A 22,385-nucleotide genomic window follows, 5' to 3' on the forward strand; every position below is an offset into this window, starting at 1 on the left:
TCCGTGAAACAACAAACCAGCTCGGCGAGCCAGCCAAGCTTTATCAGCAACTTTACGTCATTGTAGAGGAAGTTAATCATGCTACATTTGCAAGCTAGTTTTATTCCCTGTTGAAAATTTATGCTGCTATAAGCTTTAATGAAAAGTGACCTGTTACCTAATATTGCTGTATCAATTGCAAACATTTCGAACCTTGTTCCTTCACATTTTGACCAGGTTATTGCATGTCGACTGGCCTAAAGCTTCCTTAGTGAGAGGGAGAATCTTAATAAAATGCTTTTTTTTTCAGATTTGTCATAGCATGGCATCTGCAACACTTGGGAAAAGTCTCACACAAGTGCTGTGTATTTGTAATAATATTTAGTTAATCAGGAGATGATGATGATGATACCATGGTATTGTCACAGATCTAATAATCCACAACCTCCAGGGTAATTTTCTAGGCAACAAAGAATGCTGTAGAAACTCAGCATCTGGGGAGGGAGAGAGAGATTGAGTTAATATTCTCACAGATCCTAGAACATAGAACATTACAGCACAGTACAGGCCCTTCGGCCCTCGATGTTGTGCCGACCTGTCATACCAATCTGAAGCCCATCTAACCTACACTATTCTATGTACGTCCATTTGCTTGCCCAATGACGACTTAAATGTACTTATAGTTGGCAAATCTACTACGTTGCAGGCAAAGCGTTCCATTCCCTTACTACTCTCTGAGTAAAGAAACTACCTCTGACATCTGTCTTATATCTTTCACCCCTCAATTTAAAGCTGTGCTCGCCATCACGATCCTAGGAAAAAGGCTCTCCCTTTCCATCCTATCTAACCCTCTGATGATCTTATATGTCTCAATTAATTCACCTCTCAACCACCTTCTCTCCAACGAAAACAGCCTCAAGTCCCTCAGCCTTTCCTTGTAGGACCTTCCCTCCACACCAGGCAACATCCTAGTAAATCTCCTCTGCACCCTTTCCAAAGCTCCCACATCCTTCTTATAATGCGGTGACCAGAACTGCACACAATACTCCAAGTGCGGCCACACCAGAGTTTTGTACAGCTGCAGCATAACCTCTTGGTTCCGGAACTCGATCCCTCTATTAATAAAAGCTAAAACACTGTATGCCTTCTTAACAACCCTGTCAACCTGGGTGGCAACTTTCAAGGATCTGTGTACATGGACACCGAGATCTCTCTGCTCATCTACACTACCAAGAATCTTACCATTAGCCCTGTACTTTGCCTTCCAGTTACTCCTACCAAAGTGCATCACCTCACACTTGTCCGCATTAAACTCTATTTGCCACCTCTCAGCCCAGCTCTGCAGCTTATCTATGTCTCTCTGTAACCTACAACATCCTTCATCACTATCCGTAACTCCACCGACCTTAGTGTCGTCTGCAAATTTACTAACCCATCCTTCTATGCCCTCATCCAGGTCATTTATAAAAATGACAAACAGCAGTGGACCCAACACCGACCCTTGCGGTACACCACTAGTAACTGGTCTCCAGGATGAACGTTTCCCATCAACCACCACCCTCTGTCTTCTTTTAGCAAGCCAATTTCTGATCCAAACTGCTATTATCTCCCACAATCCCATTCCTCTGCATTCTGTACAATAGCCTACTGTGAGGAACCTTATCGAACGCCTTGCTGAAATCCATATACACCACATCAACCGTTTACTCTCATCTACCTGTTTGGTCACCTTCTCAAAGAACTCAATAAGGTTTGTGAGGCACGACCTACCCTTCACAAAACCGTGCTGATCATCCCTAATCAAATTATTCTTTTCTAGATGATTATAAAACCTATCACTAATAACCTTTTCCAAAACTTTACCAACAACTGAAGTTAGGCTCACTGGTCTATCATTACCAGGTTGTCTCTACTCACCTTCTTGAACAGGGAAACCACATTTGCTATCCTCCAGTCTTCTGGCACTATTCCTGTAGATAATGACGAGTTAAAGATCAATGCCAAAGGCTCGGCAATCTCCTCCCTAGCTTCCCAGAGGATCGTAGGATAAATCCCATCTGGCCCAGGGGACTGATCTATTTTCACATTCTGTAGGATTTCTAATACCTCTTCCTTGTGAACCTCAAGCCCACCTAGTCTAGTAGCCTATATCTCCGTGTTCTCCTCGACAACATTGTCTTTTTCATGTGTGAGTACTGACAAAAAATATTCATTTAGCACCTCTCCTGTCTCTTCGGACTCCACGCACAACTTCCCACTACTGTCCTTGACTGGGCCTAATCTTACTCTCGTCATTCTTTTATTCCTTAAATACCTACTGAAAGCCTTAGGGTTTACCCTGATCCTATCCGCCAACACTTTCTCATGTCTCCTCCTGGCTCTTCTGAGCTCTCTCTTTAGGTCTTTCCTGGCTACCTTGTAGCCTTCAAGTGCCCTAACTGAACCTTCACATCTCATCCTAACATAAACCACCTTCTTCCTCTTGACCAGAGATTCCACGTCCTTCGTAAGCCACGGCTCCCGCACTCTACAGCTTCCTCCCTGCCTGACAGGTACATACTTATCTAGGACACACAGGAGCTTTTCCTTGAATAAGCTCCACATTTCTAACGTGCCCATCCCCTGCAGTTTCCTTCCCCACCCTATGCTCCCTAAATCTTGCCTAACCTCAGCATAATTGCCTTTTTCCCAACTATAACTCTTGCCCAGTGGCATACATCTATCCCTTTCCATCACTAAAGGTCACAGAATTGTGATCGCTATCACCAAAGTGCTCACCTACTTCCAAATCTAACACCTGGCCGGGCTCATTACCCAGTACCAAATCTAATGTGGCTTCGCCCCTTGTTGGCCTGTCTACATACTGTGTCAGGAAGCCCTCCTACGCTGACTGGACAAAAACTGACCCATCTATAGTTCTCGAACTGTAGTGTTCCCAGTCAATATTTGGAAAGTTGAAGTCCCCCATGACAACTACCCTGTCTCTCTCACTCCTTTCGAGAATCATCTTTGCTATCCTTTCCTCTATATATATCTGGAACTATTCGGAGGCCTATAGAAAACTCCCAACAGGGTGACCTCTCCTTTCCTGTTTCTAACCTCAGCCCATGCTACCTCAGTTGATGAGTCGCCAAACAATCTTTCTGCAACTGTAATACTGTCCTTGACCAACAATGCCACACCTCCCCCTCTTTTACCATCTTCTCTGTTCTTACTGAAATATCTAAATCCTGGAACCTGCAACAACCATTCCTGTCCCTGCTCTATCCATGTCTCCAAAATGGCCACAACATCGAAGTCCCAGATACCAAGCCATGCTGCAAGTTCACCCACCTTATTTTGCATGCTCCTGGCATTGAAGTAGACACACTTCAAACCAACTTCTTGCTTGCCGGTGCCATCTTGCGTCCCTGAAACTTTATTTCTGACCTCCCTACTCTCAACCTCTTCTATACTCGAACTACAATTTTGGTTCCCATCCCCCTACTGAATTAGTCTAAATCCACCCGAATAGCCTTAGCAAATTTCCCCCCCGCCCTCCCCAGGATATTGGTACCCCTCTGGCTCAGGTGAAGACCATCCTGCTTGTAGAGGTCCCACCTACCCCAGAAAGAGCCCCAATTATCCAAGAATCCAAAACCCTCCCTCCTGCACCATCCCTGTAGCCACATATTCGACTCCTCTCTCTCCCTATTCCTCGCCTCACTACACGTGGCACGGGTGACAAACCAGAGACAACAACTCTGTTCGTCCTAGCTCTCCGCTTCCGTCCTAGCTCCCTGAATTTCTGCCTTAAATCCCCATCTCTCTTCCTACCTATGTCGTTGGTGCCAATGTGGACCACGACTTGGGGCTGCTCACCCTCCCCCTTAAGGATCCCAAAAACACGATCAGAGACATCACGCACTCTGGCACCTGGGAGGCAACACGCCAACCGTGAGTCTCTCTCGTCCCCACAGAAACTCCTATCTGTCCCCCTAACTATGGAATCCCCAGTGACTACTGCTCTGGTCCTCATCCCCCTTTCCTTCTGAGTAGCAGGGACAGACTCTGTGCCAGAGACCGGTGCTCCACTGCCTTCCCCTGGTAAGTCATCCCCCCCAACAGTATCCAAAACGGTATACTTATTGTTGAGGGGAATGGCCACAGGAGATCCCTGCGCTGCCTGCCAGTTCCCTTTCCATCCCCTGACTGTAATCCATCTGCCTTTTTCTTGTACTTGATGAGTGACTACCTCCTTGTAACTCCTCTCAATAACCCCCTCTGCCTCCCGAATGATCCAAAGTTCATCCAGCTCCAGCTCCAGCTCCAGTTCCCCAACACAGTTTTTGAGGAGCTGGAGTTGGGTGCACTTCCTGCAGATGTAGTCAGCAGGGACACTAGTGGTGACCCTTACCTCCCACATTCTGCAGGAGGAGCATTCAACTGCCCTGACCTCCGTTCCCATTATTCTAAATTCCCAAAGAGACTGTTTAAAAATAAAGAATAAAAAATAAACTAGTTACCTTACCAATCTGGTGCACAGAATTTTTTTTTTGGTTAGAGGAGGAGGATGGGTGGGAGACACTACCCGAGTAGAGTTTTGGGTAACGCAACCACACAAATATATTACCTCACTTACTCACCAGTCCCGTGTCCGCTCCTGCTCAGCGTATGCTCCGCCTATTCACGAGGTAAGTTTTTAAAACAGTGACTCACCTTCCTGGTCGACGCTCCTACTCCTCCTGCTGCTGAAACAAAAGTCATAGAGGTTTACAGCATGGTCTTTCGGCCCAACCTGCCCATGCCACCCAGTTTTTCACAATTAATCTAGTCCCTTTTGCTTGTGTTTGGTCTGTATCTCTCCATACCTCCCCCATCTATATACCTGTCTAAATGTTTCTTAAGTGACTAAATTGTGATCGCTTCCACTACTACCTCTGACAGCCTGTTCCAGACACTCACCACCCTCTGTGTGAAAAAGCCGCCCCTCTGGACCCTTCTGTACCTCTCCCCTCTCACCTTAAACCAGTGCCTTCCAGTTTTAGATTCCCTAACCAGGGGAGAAACTGTTGGCTATCCACCATAACTACGCCCCTCATGATTTGAAAGACCTCTGTAAGGCCACCCTCCAGCCTCCAACGTTCCAAGGGGAAAAAAAGTCCCAGCCTCTTCAGAACAGTCATACTAGACTTGAAGCATTAGCTCTGTTTTATTCTCTGTAGATGCTGCCAGGCCTGCTGAGTTTCTCCAACATTCTCTGTGTTTGTTTCAGGTTTCTATCATGCATTTTTATGCTAATGTTCTCGGTACATGGTTTGATTTCCACCATGGTAAAATCTAAATTTAATAAAATAAAGTCTGGAATTAAGAGCTGGCCTAACAGTGTCCAGGTAACCACTGCTATTTGTCATAAAAACCCATCTGATGTCCTTTAGGGAAAGAAAATCTGCCATCTTTGCCCAGTCTGGTCTACATTAGACTCCAGAACACCAGAAATGTGGTTGAGTCTTAACTGCCCTTTGATCAGTTACGGATGCGCATTAAATACTGGCCTAGCCAAAGATGCCCACCTTTCGTGAATAAATAAAAAGCATGGCAGAGATACGCGCTTTACAGAGTGCCCCCTTTACTTGTTTTGTTATGTATTGTGCAGGGTTTTTTTTTAAACATCAGAAGCAATGTAATGAATTGAATGCAAGTGTACCAATTGAAAGGTGGCCAGTGTAGGATTAGTGAAAGAACCTGGTATTGACAATAAACTGCCACTCCTTTAGGAAGTTTCAGTCCTTGTATGATAACAAGATGTGTAGCTGGATGAACACAGCAGGCCAAGCAGCATCAGAGGAGCAGGAAAGCTCAGATTCTCCAGCATCTGCAATTCCTACTCTCTCCAGTTCATGTTACTCAGTTTAACTATGTGCTACTTAACCAGAATGAGAAGTGGACTTAGGGGTAGGTTCAGGACCTGGAAAAGGAATGGTCTCTCTTTGACGATCTTGGAACTCGTTGCAAGACGCACACAAGCTGATTTGTTTTGACAGATTGAATAACCAACACAGCCTTTACACCTTCAAGAAACCTGGCTTTGAACCAAAGGAGCCAAGCTTGGAGCAGGAGAAGGAAGCAGATATGAAAGGTAACATTCAATTTACTATCATCGAGAAATATGACTTTTGGACTTTAAAATGAAACTTACACACATTTGTGGCAACAGTTCCCTGGTTCAATGGAGGAAAGCAGGTAATGGAGGGTTGCTAAAATGTATCAATGGAAAAATGAAACTGAGTGGAAAACAGCCCCCTCTATGATTTGAATTATGCTGATATAATATATTTATATACATCAATGTGCCTATTTATACATAGCTCCTTTAATCTGAATAAATTAATAGATGATTGTAAGTAATAAATCCAAGAGAAGTGCTTTGTGAAAGGAAGGAGAGAATGCTTTACCTCATTGTCAGCATAATGGGGGTTTTGTTTGTAAAATGATTCTACAGTATTCTAGATATATTTTAACAAAAGCCTTTGCCCACATATTAACACATCTACAGCGATTGACCCAGCTCACATTGTGTCCTCCCCATGAAACCACTCCCCAGCTCACTTAGTCATGTGATATTGCATCATGAGCTCATAGGCTCATGCTGTTAAACTATTGCTGCACATCATTGCCCATATTTTTGTTCCCATTATTTTTTAATATTCAGCACACATCGCCCCCAAAGTCTCAAAAGCAACAGTGTGTGGTGATTTGACAACTTTGCCCGATCTCATTTGGATTTGTTTCTGAGGTGCTGGTCTGTTACACTGTCCCTTTACTTGTTTGAGAGCATCTTCTTTTGAGTCTGCCCGGGGGTTATAATGGTTCCTCTATATTCTTCACAACCAAAGTACTGCAGCCATGTTTGTTTTGGCTCGCTTTTCAAAGATGTTAAAGATCATTAATTTCTTCTTAAAACCTTATGGTGTTTCCACCAAATAGGATCTTGGCTATTCCGAATTCTCAAGAACAGTTATTTCTGTGTGCCTTTTTCTCAAATTTATATTCTCTCTCCTGGGTGAAGTATTGAAAATATCTCTTGTTTGATGACAATGATTGAAGTTTTTGATTTTGTTTCTCCCTCTTTTTTTTTCCACTCCTTCTTGTTGTCTCACTCTAACGTGGTCTTCCATAGTAACTGATGGCTTTCATTTCTTGGACAGCGAAGGAAGTTGTAGTTTTAGTCTTCTCCTCACGAACAATTCTGCTGACAGTAATCCATGGTGATGATCCACGTTGATCTATAACTTAATACATGCAAATTAATATCATGATTCTTCAGGAGTGTTTTATGATACTGACTCCTTGTTCAGCTTCTACCATTCGATTGTGAATAATGTGATGAAACCTTTATTGTGAAAGAATCCATATTCCTTGGCAAATTCTATAAACTACTCATTTGCAATCTGCCATCCATTATCAGATATGAATGTGCCAGGAGGACTGAGTGAAATAGATTCATCTCAATAATTTTATCACAGTGTCTGCAGTAAGATTGTACAAATGATTTTTCAATCTGAGTGATCATCAATAATAAGGGTATAACTTTTCCTTTTAAACTCAAACAAGTTAATTGCTAGCTGCTCCTGATGTCTTTATGAAATAGTGATAACAATATTTCTTTCCTGACTGTTCATTGTTCAATGTCTGCAGTTTGCAATTATCTCTACAATTGATCAAGTAACTTCAGGCCACCAAACTGGATGTTGGACTCTTGCTCTGTCCAGGACACAGTCTTTGAAGAATATTATTTCTTTCAGTATTACCAATCTTTCATCCAAGACAGATGAATCATCTGTATTCATAAGGTGTTTCTAATGCTTAGAGTACTGTCTCAATGCTGAGTTACCCACGATGTTTGCTGGCCATCCTTCCTGACGACAATATTGTCTAATCTGCAGACTTCACCTCTGAGCTACTCAGCTGTAATCTGTTCTCTGGTGCCGATTTGTTTCATGTTCCTTGAAGGTGTAAAGCCTTCCACCTCAGCTATCACCTGCAAATCTTGTTTCTCAAATTCTTCTTATAGAGAACACATCAGCTGTTGTTTGACATTTGCCTTGGATATACTCGGTGGAGTCATATCTCGTCATTGACTATGAGATGGTTTGCAATCTCTTCTTGTATTGAGCATGGAAACCGAACGTTTGTGTTCTGATTTCAATTTTAAATTTCATCCCCGTGACATAATCTGAAAACTTCTCACGCAGCCCACATTACTACGAGGGCCTCTTTTTCAGTTGGGCTTAACCTTTCTCAGTTTTTGTTCGGGACCTTGAGGCATAATGTACTTTTCTTCTTTAACTATCTGCCTGGACCTGTATCAATAGCACTGTACTTAATCCTGTATCCATTGCTAACAATAGTGATAATTATTGGTAACTTTCGTTGTGCTAGTGCCTCTAAAGAAAGTAATAAATCTATAAAACATTTTGAAATCCTTTCTTTCACCAACATTCCAGCATATTGTGGCTTGTCTCAGCAGCTGCCCCAGTATACCATTGACTGATGACAAGTTAGAAATGAATCTCCCAACTTGATTGACCACGCCTGAAAATCTTTTGCAATTCTTCTGTATTCTCGGGTTGAGGAAGTTCCCAGACTGACCTTGCTTCCTAGGGATCAACGTTTATCCCTGCGGCTTGCACAATGTGGTTTAAGGATATTTGGTGCTACTAGCTAGGCCTGTTTTCTGTTATGTTCGTCCTTTGTTGTACCGTGTATGCAGATGATATCCACGTGGCATATTATTCCTTCACCTGGAAAACAGTCTACTTGGCCCTCTGGAATATTTCAGGGGGCTAAAGTCACTTTAGATGGTAGTCAGTTGAAACTGTTTTGACCAACAGGCATTATGAAAGTAGGTAACAATTTCTATTTCTGGTCCAAGGAGAATTCACAGAATCTGTTATTTGTAGGAAATTTACTGTTTGCAGACTTTGATAACTGACACCAGATAAATTTGCATCTGTATGGCCATGATAGATTATTCAGATCTAAATTCTGCTATTTCCATTTGATTTAGGAACTGTGACAATCTATTTAGGGAGAATGCAATTAATGAAATTAGCCCATGTTATCTCATTTCAATTTGTGTCAACAGTTTATCTGTTAGTAGATGCGGAACTTTTCTTGGAAATACAAGATAAATATATTTTGCCTCCAGCTGCAATGTTGTGTGGAACTCATTGTTCAGCTTACTCAAGCCTGAAAGTAATTTAGTAAACTCTTCTCTAAATGCTAGCTTTTATAGCACTCTACTTCCCCGGTGAGCTGAATCTTATTTTTATTGTGTAAGTCCAAGTTGCATTGAGCTTTTTTGAGGGATTTCCTCACTGTAACTTACCAAACGCACCTCTAATTAATTACTTGCTCTGCCTGCAAGAAGTCTCTCACATCCAGTTTGTGCCCATCTTACTAGTTCAAAGCACGTGGACTGGTATTGAAGGCTGCACTTGACTTGTTGTGCAAGGACTGCCCCTGAGCAGAGACCACCTCTCTTGACTTGACTGAGAACTGTTGACAACAAGAACAATATTTCCTTCCTCTGTGTCTGTGCTAAACCTTTTGGGCAAGACAGAAATAATCTGAACCTGATATCTCTGAATGAAGGGGAAAAGTGACAAAAGGTGAGGTACTGGTGGAGTGAGGATTCAAATGGGCTCAGCCTGAGTGTGTGTTGTGGCAGTGAGCCTGGCCCAGCCTATGAGTTGTGTGTATGTCCTTGAGTGCACAGTGTCCTTGCTGTAGTTGTCAACTCACATAGCGTTTTTCTTGGATGCTCAGTCTCACATTGCACTGTTCCCCAGTTTAGCTTCTGAACCATGGGTTTCCTCATAAACTGGACTGCAAGATAATCTGACAGCTCCTCGTCTATCACTACTGTAATAATATGATAATATATTCATTCATACAGTCATGCAACATGGAAACAGAGCCTTTGGGCCAACCAGTCCATGCAAGTATGTTCCCAAACCAAACTAGTCTCACTTGCCTGTGTTTGGCCCATATCCCTCCAAACTATTTCTATGTACTTATACAAATTTCTTTTAAATGTTATAACTGTACCTTAGCCCACCACTTCCTCTGTTAGTTCATTCCACATGTGAACCATTCCCTGCGTAAAAAGACTGCCCCTCCTGTGCTTTTTCAATCTTTCTCCTCTCACCTTAAAAATACACCCCCTAGTTTTGAACTCCTCCACCCTAGGGAAAAGACTCTTGCTATTCACCTTGACTATGCCCCTCATGATTTTACCAACCTCTATAACCCCTCACCCTCCTATCTTCATAATTCAGACCCTCCATTCCTAGCAACATCCTGGTAAATCTTTTCTGAACCCTTCCAGTTTAGTAATAATCTTCCTATAGCAAGACCGCCAGAACTATACAAATACACCAGCAGAGGCCTCATCAACGTCCGTACAACCTCAACATGACGTCCCAACTCCTAAAGTCAAAGGCCTGAGCAATGAAGACAAGCATGCTAAATGCCTTCTTAATCACTCTGTTTAGGTGTGAGACAAATTTCAAAGTGTTATGTACCTGAACCCCCAGGACTGTCTGTTCTACAACACTACCCAGGGCCCTGCCATTAATTGTTGAATTCCTGCCCGTGTTTGTTTCACCAAAATGCAATACCTTGCTTTTATCTGAATTAAACTCCTTCTGCCATTCCTCAGCCCATGACTGAATTGATCAAGATCTGTTTGTAATCTTAGATACCCATCTTCACTGTCCACTATACTACCAATTTCTGTCATCTCCAAACTTAATAACCATGCCTCCATATATTCTCATCCAAATCATTCCCTAATTCATCATATGTATAATTACCAGCCAAACTGTAAGTGATTGATGAGGGAATCGATGGACCCTCCTGTTCTCTGCTTCTGTTTAAGTCTGGCCCATTCGATGATTCTTGTTTCGTGGAAAGTGAAATAAATACCTGGGCTTTCAGAATTGAAGTCTCATCCTTTGCTCAGAAGAACACATCAGCTACAGTATAGCCTAGTGCAGATACTGACCTAATTCTATTTGTCTTCTCAGAGCATCGAACTGGGACAGGGGGAGTGTGTTCCAAGTCAGAGCATTGAGCTGGGAGCATGGGGAAGAGGTCCTGAATCAGAGCATTGAGCTGGGAACAGGATGAGGGGGTCCCGAGTCAAAGCATTGAGCTGGGATAAGGTGAGGATTCCCCTAATCAGGTCATTGAGCTGGGACCAGGATGAGAGTGTCCTGAATCAGAGCATTGAGCTGGGACAGGATGACAGGGTCTCGAATCAGAGCATTGAGCTGGGAGCGGGATGAGGGTGTCCAGAATCAGAGCATCAAGTTGGGAGCAGGGGAGAGTGTCCTGAGTCAGGGCATTGAGCTGACAGCTGTAACCCTGAGGATCTCAAATACCCAGCTGTTTTCTTCAGCTGCTTCTACGGTCAGCAACAGCTGTGGGAGTGGCTAGGGGAGCTTGTCAGTTGGATGTTCTGATTTGGGATGAAATGGATGAGCATACCATGCTTGTAATGAGGAGCAGGGAACATAGATACAAGAGAAGGTCCTCTGCCATAATTGTGTTCCCTATTCCTCATCACGATCTAGCGCCTGACTTGCAGGGTTTTCTGAGAGTCGGGTGCAAACAGTCAAACATAATAATCCTGGTCTAAACTCCCAAGAATTGCTGGTTGGGTGAGGTAACTGTGAGGTCCCTGTACAACTGTGTCCAACATTGGGTTGGTGCCTTTAGGAGAGTAGTGGAAAAGGAAGAACACACTGCCAAAAACCTCAAATTCTGAGAATTTTATCCTGTTGCATTTTTCTGTTTCAGGATATCCAAGTCCATGGAACACGGTGATTGACAGATTGACTACCTTAATTTTACGGCTCCTGGAAATACTGCATAAAGTCCAAGTCGGGTTGTGGAGACTCCTAGAACTGCACATCATCAAGATGGTCTCTTCCTGTATTATCTGGATCACATTAAAGGAGGTGAGAGCCTTAACACGGACCAGTGCTAGTTATAGAAGGGAGAAATAGATGGTGTTGAAATGAGATGTATCTGAAAGAGGTCTAGAGTAAAGGTATTGTCATTGGACTCATAATCCAGAAGCACAGGCTAACGATCTGGGGACACCAAGCTGGGGGAAGGCTGTTTGTTTGACCGGAGGACATTGCCCAGTGGCATTCCACAGGGATCGGTGCTGGCTCCCTTTTTTTGTAGAATGATGTAAATGATGTAGAATAAAATGTTGAATGGGGTGGAGCAAATGAAGAGCAAGTTTGCAGATGACACAAAGATTGGCCATGCAGTTGAAGAAGATGATCTTAGGTTACAGGAGGATATAAACAGACTGGTCAGATGGACAGATTAGTGGTGAATAGAATTTAACCCTGATAAATGTGAGGTCATCTACTTTGGAAGCAGTAATAAAACAAGGGAGTACTCAAAGGATAGTGGGAACTGCAGATGCTGGAGAATCTGAGATAACCAGGTGTAGAGCTGGATGAACACAGCAGGCCAAGCAGCATCAGAGGAGCAGGAAGGCTGACATTTCGGGCCTAGACCCTTTGGCTTCCTGAAGAAAGGTATAAGCCCAAAACGTCAGCCTTCCTGCACCTCTGCTGCTGCTTGGCCTGCTGTGTTCATCCAGCTCTACACCTTGTTACCTCAGTACTCAATGGATGGCAGGACAGGAGGATGCTCAAAGGAACACTGAGATTATGAGGTATTTAGCCAGAGATTCATGAATTTGGATGTGAGTCTGCTCGCTGAGCTGTAAGGTTAGTTTTCAGACGTTTCGTCACCATTCTAGGTAACATCATCAGTGAGCCTCCGACGAAGCGTTGGTGTTATGTCCCACTTTCTATTTATATGTTTAGGCTTCCTTGGGTTGGTTATGTCATTTCCTGTTCTTTTTCTCAGAGGATGGTAGATTGATTTGGAGCCAATGTGTGTGTTGATGGAGTTCCGGTTGGAATGCCATGCTTCTAGGAATTCTTGTGCATGTCTCTGTTTGGCTTGTCCTAGGATGGATGTGTTGTCCCAATTAAAGTGGTGTCCTTCCTCATCTGTATGTAAGGATACGAGTGATAGTGGATCATGTCGTTTTGTGGCTAGTTGATGTTCATGTATCCTGGTGGCTAGCTTTCTGCCTGTTTGTCCAATGTAGTGTTTGTCACAGTTCTTGCAAGATATTTTGTAGATGACGTTCGTTTTGTTTGTGTCTGTTTCGGGTCTTTTCAGTTCATTAGCTGCTGTTTTAGTATGTTGGTGGGTTTGTGGGCTACCCTGATGCCAAGAGGTCCGAGTAGTCTGGCAGTCATTTCAGAAATGTCTTTGATGTAGGGGAGTGTGGTTATGGTTTCTGGGCCCGTTTTGTCTGTTTGTTTGGGTTTGTTGCTGAGAAGTCGGCGGACTGTGTTCATTGAGGTACCCATTCTTTTTTGAATGCGCTGATAGGTGATTTTCTTCTGCTGTTCATAGTTCCCCTGTGCTGCAGTGTGTGGTGGCTCATTGGAAGAATGTTCTAATGCAGCTTCGTTTGTGGGTGTTGGGATGGTTGCTCCTGTAGTTCAGTATTTGGTCTGTTTGTGTTGTTTTCCTGTAGATGCTGGTTTGAAGTTCCCCATTGACTGCTTGCTGTACTGTGGCATCTAGGAATGGCAGTTTGTTGTTGTTTGCCTCCTCTTTTGTGAATGTTATGCCAGTAAGGGTATTATTGATGGTCTTGAATGTTTCCTCTAATTTGTTTTGTTTAGTGATGACAAAGGTGTCATCCACGTAGCGGACCCAAAGTTTGGGTTGGATGATTGGCAGAGCTGTTTGTTCGAGTCTCTGCATTACTGCCTCTGCTGAGAACTCTGATATCGGAGATCCCATGGGTGTACCGTTGGTTTGTCTGTAGGTTTTGTTATTGAAAGTGAAGTGGGTGGTAAGGCATAGGTCCACTAGCTTGATGATGTTGTCCTTGCTGATGAGGTTGGTGGTGTCTGGTGTATGTGTCTTTGGCTCTTCTAATAGTGTAGTTAGTGTTTCTTTGGCCAGGTTGATGTTGATGGATGTGAACAGGGCTGTTACATCAAAGGAGACCATTACTTCATCCTCTCCTACCTTGGTGCCTTTGATGGTGTTCAGGAATTCTTGGGTGGAGCAAATGGAGTGGCGTGAGTCTTCTACAAGGTGTTTTAGTCTTTGGTGTAGTTCCTTGGCTAATCTGTAGGTTGGTGTTCCAGGTAGCGACACTATAGGTCTGAGGGGGGGCTCCTGGTTTGTGAATTTTTGTTAGTCCGTAGAAGCGTGGTGTGTTGGATCCATCTGGTTTCATTTTTTGGAAGTCTCTCTAGTTTAATTCTCCAGGTTTTTGAAGTTTTTTGAGTAAGGCTGGCATAATATTCACAAAAGAAGAGAAAGACAACAACAAACGCCATTCCAAGATGTCACAGTAGAACGAACAGTCAATGGGGATCTTCAAACCAGCGTCTACAGGAAAACAACACATACGGACCAAATACTGAACTACAGGAGCAACCATCCCAACACCCACAAACGAAGCTGCATTAGAACATTATTCCAACAAGCCACCACACACTGCAGCACAGAGGAACTACAAACAGCAGAAGAAAATCACCTATACAGCGTATTCAAAAAGAATGGGTACCCTATGAACACAGTCCGCCGATTTCTCAGCAACAAACCCAAACAAACAGACAAAACGGGCCCAGAAACCATAACCACTCTCCCCTACATCAAAGACATTTCCAAAATGACTTCCAGACCACTCGGACCACTTGGCTTCAGGGTAGCCCACAAACCCACCAACACACTAAAACAGCAGCTAATGAACTTAAAAGACCCTATACAGACAACAAGCAAAATGAACGTCATCTACAAAATACCTTGCAAGAACTGCGACAAACACTACATTGGACAAACTGGCAGAAAGCTAGCCACCAGGATACATGAACATCAACTAGCCACAAAACGACATGATCCACTATCACTCGTATCCTTACATACAGGTGAGGAAGGACACCACTTTGATTGGGACAACACATCCATTCTAGGACAAGCCAAACAGAGACATGCACGAGAATTCCTAGAAGCATGGCATTCCAACTGGAACTCCATGAACAAACACATTGGCTCCAAATCAACCTACCATCCTCTGAGAAAAAGAACAGAAAATGACATCACCAATGCAGGAAATGACATAACCAACCCAAGGAAACCTAAACATATAAACAGAAAGCGGTACATAACACCAGCGCTTCGTCGGAGGCTCACTGATGATGTTACCTAGAATGGTGACGAAACGTCTGAAAACTAACCTTCCAGCTCAGCAAGCAAACTCACATCCAGAACCTCAACCTGAGCTACAAATCTTCTCAAAACTCGCTATTCCTGAATTTGGCAGGACAGATTAATAAGGGAGTTAAGGCATGGGCCACTTGCATTTATCATTCAAGGCTTAAATAATAACAGCCAGGAGGTTATGTTGGAACTGTATGGGGCTTTGATTAGACTACAACTGGAGTACTGTGTGCATTTCTGGTCACCACACAGTAGGAATGTTATGATTGTGCTGGAGGGGATGCAGAGGAGATTCACCAGGATATTGCCTGGGATAGAGCAATTCTGGTATAAAGAGAAGCTAGATAAGCTCAGAGATAACACAGTATGTAGCTGGAGGAACACAACAGGTCAGGCAGCATCAGAAGATCAGGAAAGTTGACATTACTCTTCTGATACTTCCTGGTCTACTGTTTTCCTCCAGCTCACACTGCGTTATCTCTAACTCCAGCATCTGCAGTTCTTACTATCTCCAGAAAGCTCAGGTTGTTTTCTTTGGAGCAAAGAAAGTTCAGGGGGAACCTATTAGTGGTGTATTGAGTTATGAGATGCGTGGACAGAGTGAAGAGAAAGCAGCTGTTCCCCTTAGTTGAAGGGTCAGTATTACTAGGTGGTAAGACGGGGATGGGAGAACATGCCTTTGAAGTGAAAGGAACGAGGTTTAGAGGAGATTTGAGGGAAATATCTTTTCATCCAGAGGATGGTAGGAGTCTGGAATGTACTGCCTGAGAGGGTAGTTGCGGTGGGTAACCTCATAACCTTTAAAAAGTACTTGGATGAGCACTTGAAATGTCATAACATTAAAGCAGATGGGCCTACTAGTGGATGGTGGGACTAGTGCAGATTTAATGTAGCTTTGTCAGGACAGACTCGATGAGTCAATGGCCCTCTTCTGTAATGAATGATTCTAAAAGAATTCAATTTCCATCATTAGGGCTAGACTAAATTAGTAAAATCTGGAATTAAAAGTTCTTGTCAATAATAGTGCCCATGAAGCTGCTGTTAAGTTTCTTATTTAAAACCCATCTGGTTTCCCAATGTCCTTTCAGGAAGAAAATCTGGGTCTGCATGTGACTCCAACCCACAGCAATTTAGATGTCTCTTAACTATAACGTGGCCGTGCAAGCCTGGCATTTGAGGGCTAATAAATGCTGGTCTTGCCAGAGATCCTCCCATCCCATGAAATAACAATAAAATGAGTCAGCAGATTCAACACCAAACATCTCCAACCCAATGTACAGCAGCAACCAACAGAGCTCACAGGACTGTCCACCAAGAAATCAGAAAGGATAATGATACACAGTCAGACTGCATCTGATAGGGGGACATTTAAATGTTAAGAGCCACAGAGGGTCTGTGTTATGGGGAACAACTTGAGAAATAAAAACAGGAGTCGCTGGAAAAGCTCAGTAGTCTGGCAGCGTCTGTGAAGTGAAATCAGAGCTAACATTTGGGCCTGGTGACTCTGGTTCTGAGCAAGTGTCATCAGACCTGAAACACTAACTCTGATTTCTTTTCACAGACGCTGCCAGACCTGCTGAACTTTTCCAGCGACTCCTGTTTTTATTTCTGATTAACAGCACCTTCACACAGTTCTTTCGGTTTTTATTGGGAAAGTTTGAACTTTCAGGCTTTAGGGAGGCTGAGGAAATTTCACTGATGCACACAAGAAGATGGACCAAAAATGAATTTGGAATATTTTAATTCAATATTAGGAGTATGTTGAAGACACTGCTCCTTAGTTACGGGTAATTTTGGTCTGAGTATATAGCAGATATGTCTTGACAAAGACGGTAATGAAGGTATGAAAACAGCCTGCAGAATGTGGAGCCCAGGCAAAAACACTCTTAAACAATTTAAGCAACAACATGGAGATCTCCCTTTGTAGGTGAACTGCAATGAGGAAAGCTGTATTCCTTACCCAGAATAACCTTGTAAAGATCCCAGTGAAGTCACTGGCTGAAGAGCAGTTACACTGCAGACGGATTTCAGGCTAAATTTTCAGTCTTTCCGTCCAGGCCAGACAGCAGGATACAATCTGCCTGAAGTCCAATTCCCACATGAATTTCCCAGTCTCCCACCAGAGAAACCATAACGGTGGTTGCTGTGATTTCCACTGACGTTACACTGGGAGATTGAGGAGCACCTCTGAGAATTTTCAAATGTCTGCTCTGACAACTGGCAACCAGGGTGTATCTAATTCCTGAGTTTTCATCTCTAACTGGAAGCAATCGGCAGCTCCTGAATCTGTGTGCCAGTTCAGGAATAGCATATTATACACTTTGCTCAGCACCAATTTCCATCCATTTCCCTGTAGTAAAAACCTGACACATGCACTTATTCCCTGTCAACCTTTTCCATTATAACTTCCAACATCCAAGTTCCTAAAGGAATATCACCCTCATTCTTACACATTTTGGCCATTTGGCTCCTATTCATGACTGCCAATCCATTCCTCCGAATCACAATCTCTTGGACTATTTGATCTGTTGCTACAAAGACCCAATCCCTACCACTCGTACCTTTTGCGCACCTTGACCCAAGTTTTATTCCCATTGGTTTTGCTACCTCTTCCCCTTGCAAACACAGAGTTAGTGCACACTTCTGATGATTGTCGGTTGAGAGTATAATATGAAACTGCAGAGAGAAACAACAGCAAATGTGGAGGCTGTTCTGGTGACCCAACCTTTCAATTACACAGCCCCCACAACCAGACTGTTCCCAGGGTCTGACAAGGGCCTGTTAGATATCAAGACCTCAGAGGTACCCCAAAATAGACCAAAATATCTCACTGATTGTTCACTGCCTGACGACTTGTCACTGAGTGTGTCTGAATCTTTTGCAGGTTTCGCTGATGAACTACCTTTTCCTTATTCTCTGGGTGTTTGCATTACCCTATTCCTCGTTCCGTCCTCTAGCATCCAGCATTTCGACAGTCTGGGCCTGTGTCATGATTGTCTGTAAAATGATGTACCAGCTCAAGGTTGTGAAGTTATCCACATTTTCTGCAAACTGCACACTGGTAAGCAGTGACATGTGTCACATGTTTTTTTCTCTCTGTAGCCAACAACAAGTTTGATTTTTAACATCCCTTTTAATGTTAATAAATTGTCCATAGTGGATGAGGTTGTTGGCTTGCTCACCAAGCTGGCTGTTGATTGTACAGACATTTTGTCACCATGCTAGGTAACACCATCACTGCGGCCTCCAATGAAGCAATGTTGTTCTACTCTGCTTGGTATTTATATGATCTGGTCTGTTATGTAGGGTTGTGTCATTTCTGGTTCTATTCTGCATGGGTTTGTATATGGGGTTAAGTTCTACATGTTTGTCGATTGCATTACAGGTTGAAAACCAGACCTCTAGGAATTCCCGTGCGTGTCTGTGGTTGGCTTGAGCTAAAATGGTCATGTTGTCCTGGTTAAATTGATGGCTTTCATTGTCCAAGTGGACTGAGATGAGGGAAAGTTTGTCTTCACAAGAGGCTTAAAAGTCCATAGTGGGATTATCAAGTTAGTGAAAGTGATAGGTTTTGAGCAGGTAATTGTGCATGGGATGGAGTAGTGAGGTGATGGGATTCAGGAACATTGCAACATTAAATTTAAGAGCAGATTTAGGTCCTTCAGGGCTGCACCACTACTCAATATGATCATGACTGATTCAGTTGTGGTCTCAGATTCATTCTCCTGCCTGGCCTAAATAATCCTGATCGCCCTTGTCCATCAATAATCTCCCTCAGCCTTGAATAAATTCATTGACCAGCCTGCATTGTTATCTGGGGAAGAGAATGTTACCACATGATTCCATGGCAATGCTGTTCATTTAGCATTGTTCATTCCGTCCAAATGGCAGAATGAATGTTCATGTGGGGGGTGTATTAATGTGCCGAAAGTAGCTAATCAGACAGCCTAACCATCTGATCAAAATTAATGCAAGAGGACATGTATACATATGAAGCAAATTTAGTAGTTTAATCTGCTTAATATATTTTGGAGACATATGCAAACTAATGAGTGAGTCTATTAACTTAAACAACAAAGTAGACACATGTACAAAGCAAGTGAATCTCACACTGACTTCTATCTGTCAAGGACTTGGGCCATAGTGGTACTTAGAGCTCTACCTCAGATTCCAGTGCACCGGTTTTGCAAACCCTAGCCAGATGGTGAAAGTCCGATGAGTGGTACAAACTCACTGACACTGAAGCTATTCTGAATCTCAGGTCGGGTGTTGAAAATCCATTTCATATTTTTCCAACCATCAAAACAGGCTGAAAAACAAATCCAGGTGGCCCCATGTATCTGAAAAGCAGGGCAGTTCTCACAGACAGTTCTGTGTCACATGATTACATCCCAGTCGAAATACCCTGGTTTTGCATTAGACCTTTTCTTTTCATGTATAGATTCGGCCCTTCGAGTACACAGTGACCTTTTGAAAAGCATCCCACCCAACCCACCCCCTATCCTATCCCTGTAACCCTGCATTTCCCATGGCCATCCACCCTAACCTGCACATTGTTGGATGGTAGGAGGAAACCAGAGCATATGGAGAAAACCCATGCAAGCACGGGGAGAATGCACAAACTCCACACGGTCACCAGAATGTGAAATCAAACCCACGTCCCTGGAGCTGTGAGGCAGCAGTGCTAACCACTGAAGCACCATGCTGTCACTTTTCCACTTTATTTCAATTGCTGATTGCCATGAGCAATGAACCTTTAATCATTAATCCTTAAAACTCTGGCTTGAAGATGTCACGTTTGAGCCCAACAATGACAAGGGTAAACTGGTGATTGGCAGTTCGATCACTGGTATGTGGGGAGCTGGGAAAGGTCAGAGGTCAGGTCTCAGCCCAAGTTGAAAAAGGAGTTAATCTAAGGAAATGTTTTAGTTTTGAAATTTCAAGGTAGAAGAGAACTTTCTTGTTAAGGTTAGACCTAGTTGGTTCAGTGAATATTTGCAAAATGGCACTCGACTAGTTTTAAGCACTGAATTGGCAACATTTGTTATTTTTGATATCACAAGAAGCAGTTACCATCACATTGGATTGAATTGATCCCTGGAATCTGTCTCACACTGCATGTAAAATGAACCAGCTCTGGTTTTGAAAATGGCTTTTAGACTACTAGCTTCTAGGTGATGAAAAAATGCACAAGGATGGTCAGAAGGTTGCAGTATGCCGTATAAATGATGAGGATTTTGCTATTATGGTATATCCATAGGTGGGGGCAGGAGTGGGGCAAAGGAAAGGAGATGGGATCCAAATGAAGTCTGTAAAGCTGGGAAGAGAATCTGTTGCTGGACATGTGGCTGTGTTGAAATAGGTAGATGTGTATCTAAGACTTTGCACCTCTCCTCCTTCATATCTCACTGCGCTTTCCTTCACTCCCTTACATCTCCTTCTACATTTCCTCCCTCCGATCTCAGATCACCTCTTGTTTTCTTCCGCCTCCCAAATAATGGACTGATATTTTCTGTTTCTTCATCCTTCACACTGACTGTTATATTCCACGTCCTGTTTCAATGTTTGTATTTGATGCTATTCTGCTTTTAGAATGCAAGCCAAGAGCTGCCGTCCACATCTACTCTGTATGCTGGCCCTATTGACCCTACATACTGGTATGGAGCACTGAGGAAATGTGAAGATGATGTCTTGCCCTGTCTGAAGGTAGATACCATATCAGTTCTAAAAAGCACAGCATATATCTGGGAGAAGAACTCTACCATTGCATATAGTGAATTGGAATCAACATATTCACATGGAAAGTATTCAGTCCCCCACTTTTTTAAGACTGCTCTGTGAGGTCACTAGTAAGATTTCTAAAGGTGATTGCCAAGTGCAATCTTGGCTTCAGAGTGAATAGTTAAGCATTGGCTTCTCAGCCCCAGTAGACAGTGGGCTGTGAGGAATTTTGATTATGAACCATTGTCCAATTCAGAGAATGATTGTGGAATGGCCAAAATGGATTATCGGGAAGCAGTTTGGAAGCCCCTTGAATTCTCTTTGCAAAATGAACCTCTACTTGGGAAATCTCTGCACCAAACCCACATCACACTCTATCGACAAAGTGAGATCACAAAATCCACACCCTTAGACAAGAAATAGTGTGTAACTTTATAAGCATTGATTCTCAATCCACTTGCTATAAAATACCTTTCTTTTGAAAAAAATGAGTTGTTAACAGAGGCAAGGTTTTTTTTTCAGGTTTGCTGCCTTGAACTATTCCTTAGAAGCAGCAGACACCCATATCCAGTTTATAAAAGTAACATTCGGTAAAGGCCTCACTCTTCAAGATGTAACATGTAACAATGTGCCTTCAACTGAAGAGGCACGTTTACAGTGTTATAATGTAAATAAAATGGTATCCAGTGTCCTTACAAGGTACGAAAAATAATAAGACAAAGAAAGACTTGCATTTTTCACAACTGTCAGATGTTGCAAAGCATCTTGCAGACAATAATAATTTTTTAAACTGTGCCTTGTGCTGCATTGTACTGCACATGCCATGTGTTTACCAATTTGTACAACTTGTCTAATTTACCCTGAACCTTCCCTGCATCTCCTCAAAACTCACAGTGCCACAAAGTTGACCACCTACATTTTACAAAAAAATATGGTCCTAATGTCTCAATGTTCCCACAAGTGCATGAATTACATGAACTGTCTTAGTGTACAACTAACTCTTTATCTGGAATCTTTAGTGAACCACATTGTGCCTTGTTCTGTTTAGAATCACTTGATCATCTTGAGTTTACTGGTGTTTGAAATGACAGTTTATCGCCATCAACAGTACTATAGGCTCTACAATGGGCTCAAGACTCCTTTAACAGGAACGCTACTTGACAATATCACACGGCTCCATTTGGATGATGGGCTGCTGGACTGCGTCAAATACTTCACAAACTACTTCTTCTATAAGTTTGGGCTGGAGGTATGGTTGACCTGTGCCAGATTTTCATTCTCTTAATGATTCATTCCTTTTGGTTTGCCAAGTCAGAGCACTTAGATGAACAGATATTGATTATTCGTACAGAGCT

General features: G+C 43.0%; 1 protein-coding gene across 1 annotated transcript in view; it reads left to right on the forward strand.

Moving 5' to 3' along the window:
• The window catches only part of LOC125461205 (piezo-type mechanosensitive ion channel component 2-like), a 205,327-nt gene that overhangs the window by 62,670 nt on the left and 120,272 nt on the right, over window positions 1-22,385 (forward strand). The window contains exons 18-22 of the mRNA XM_048549712.2: window positions 6,003-6,097; window positions 11,827-11,987; window positions 18,194-18,370; window positions 20,902-21,015; window positions 22,079-22,279. Of these exons, the coding sequence (XP_048405669.2) occupies window positions 6,003-6,097; window positions 11,827-11,987; window positions 18,194-18,370; window positions 20,902-21,015; window positions 22,079-22,279 (748 nt within the window). The remainder of the gene's footprint in view (window positions 1-6,002; window positions 6,098-11,826; window positions 11,988-18,193; window positions 18,371-20,901; window positions 21,016-22,078; window positions 22,280-22,385) is intronic.

The sequence above is a fragment of the Stegostoma tigrinum genome, chromosome 19 (genome assembly GCF_030684315.1).
Source record: "Stegostoma tigrinum isolate sSteTig4 chromosome 19, sSteTig4.hap1, whole genome shotgun sequence".
Lineage (NCBI taxonomy): Eukaryota > Metazoa > Chordata > Chondrichthyes > Orectolobiformes > Stegostomatidae > Stegostoma > Stegostoma tigrinum.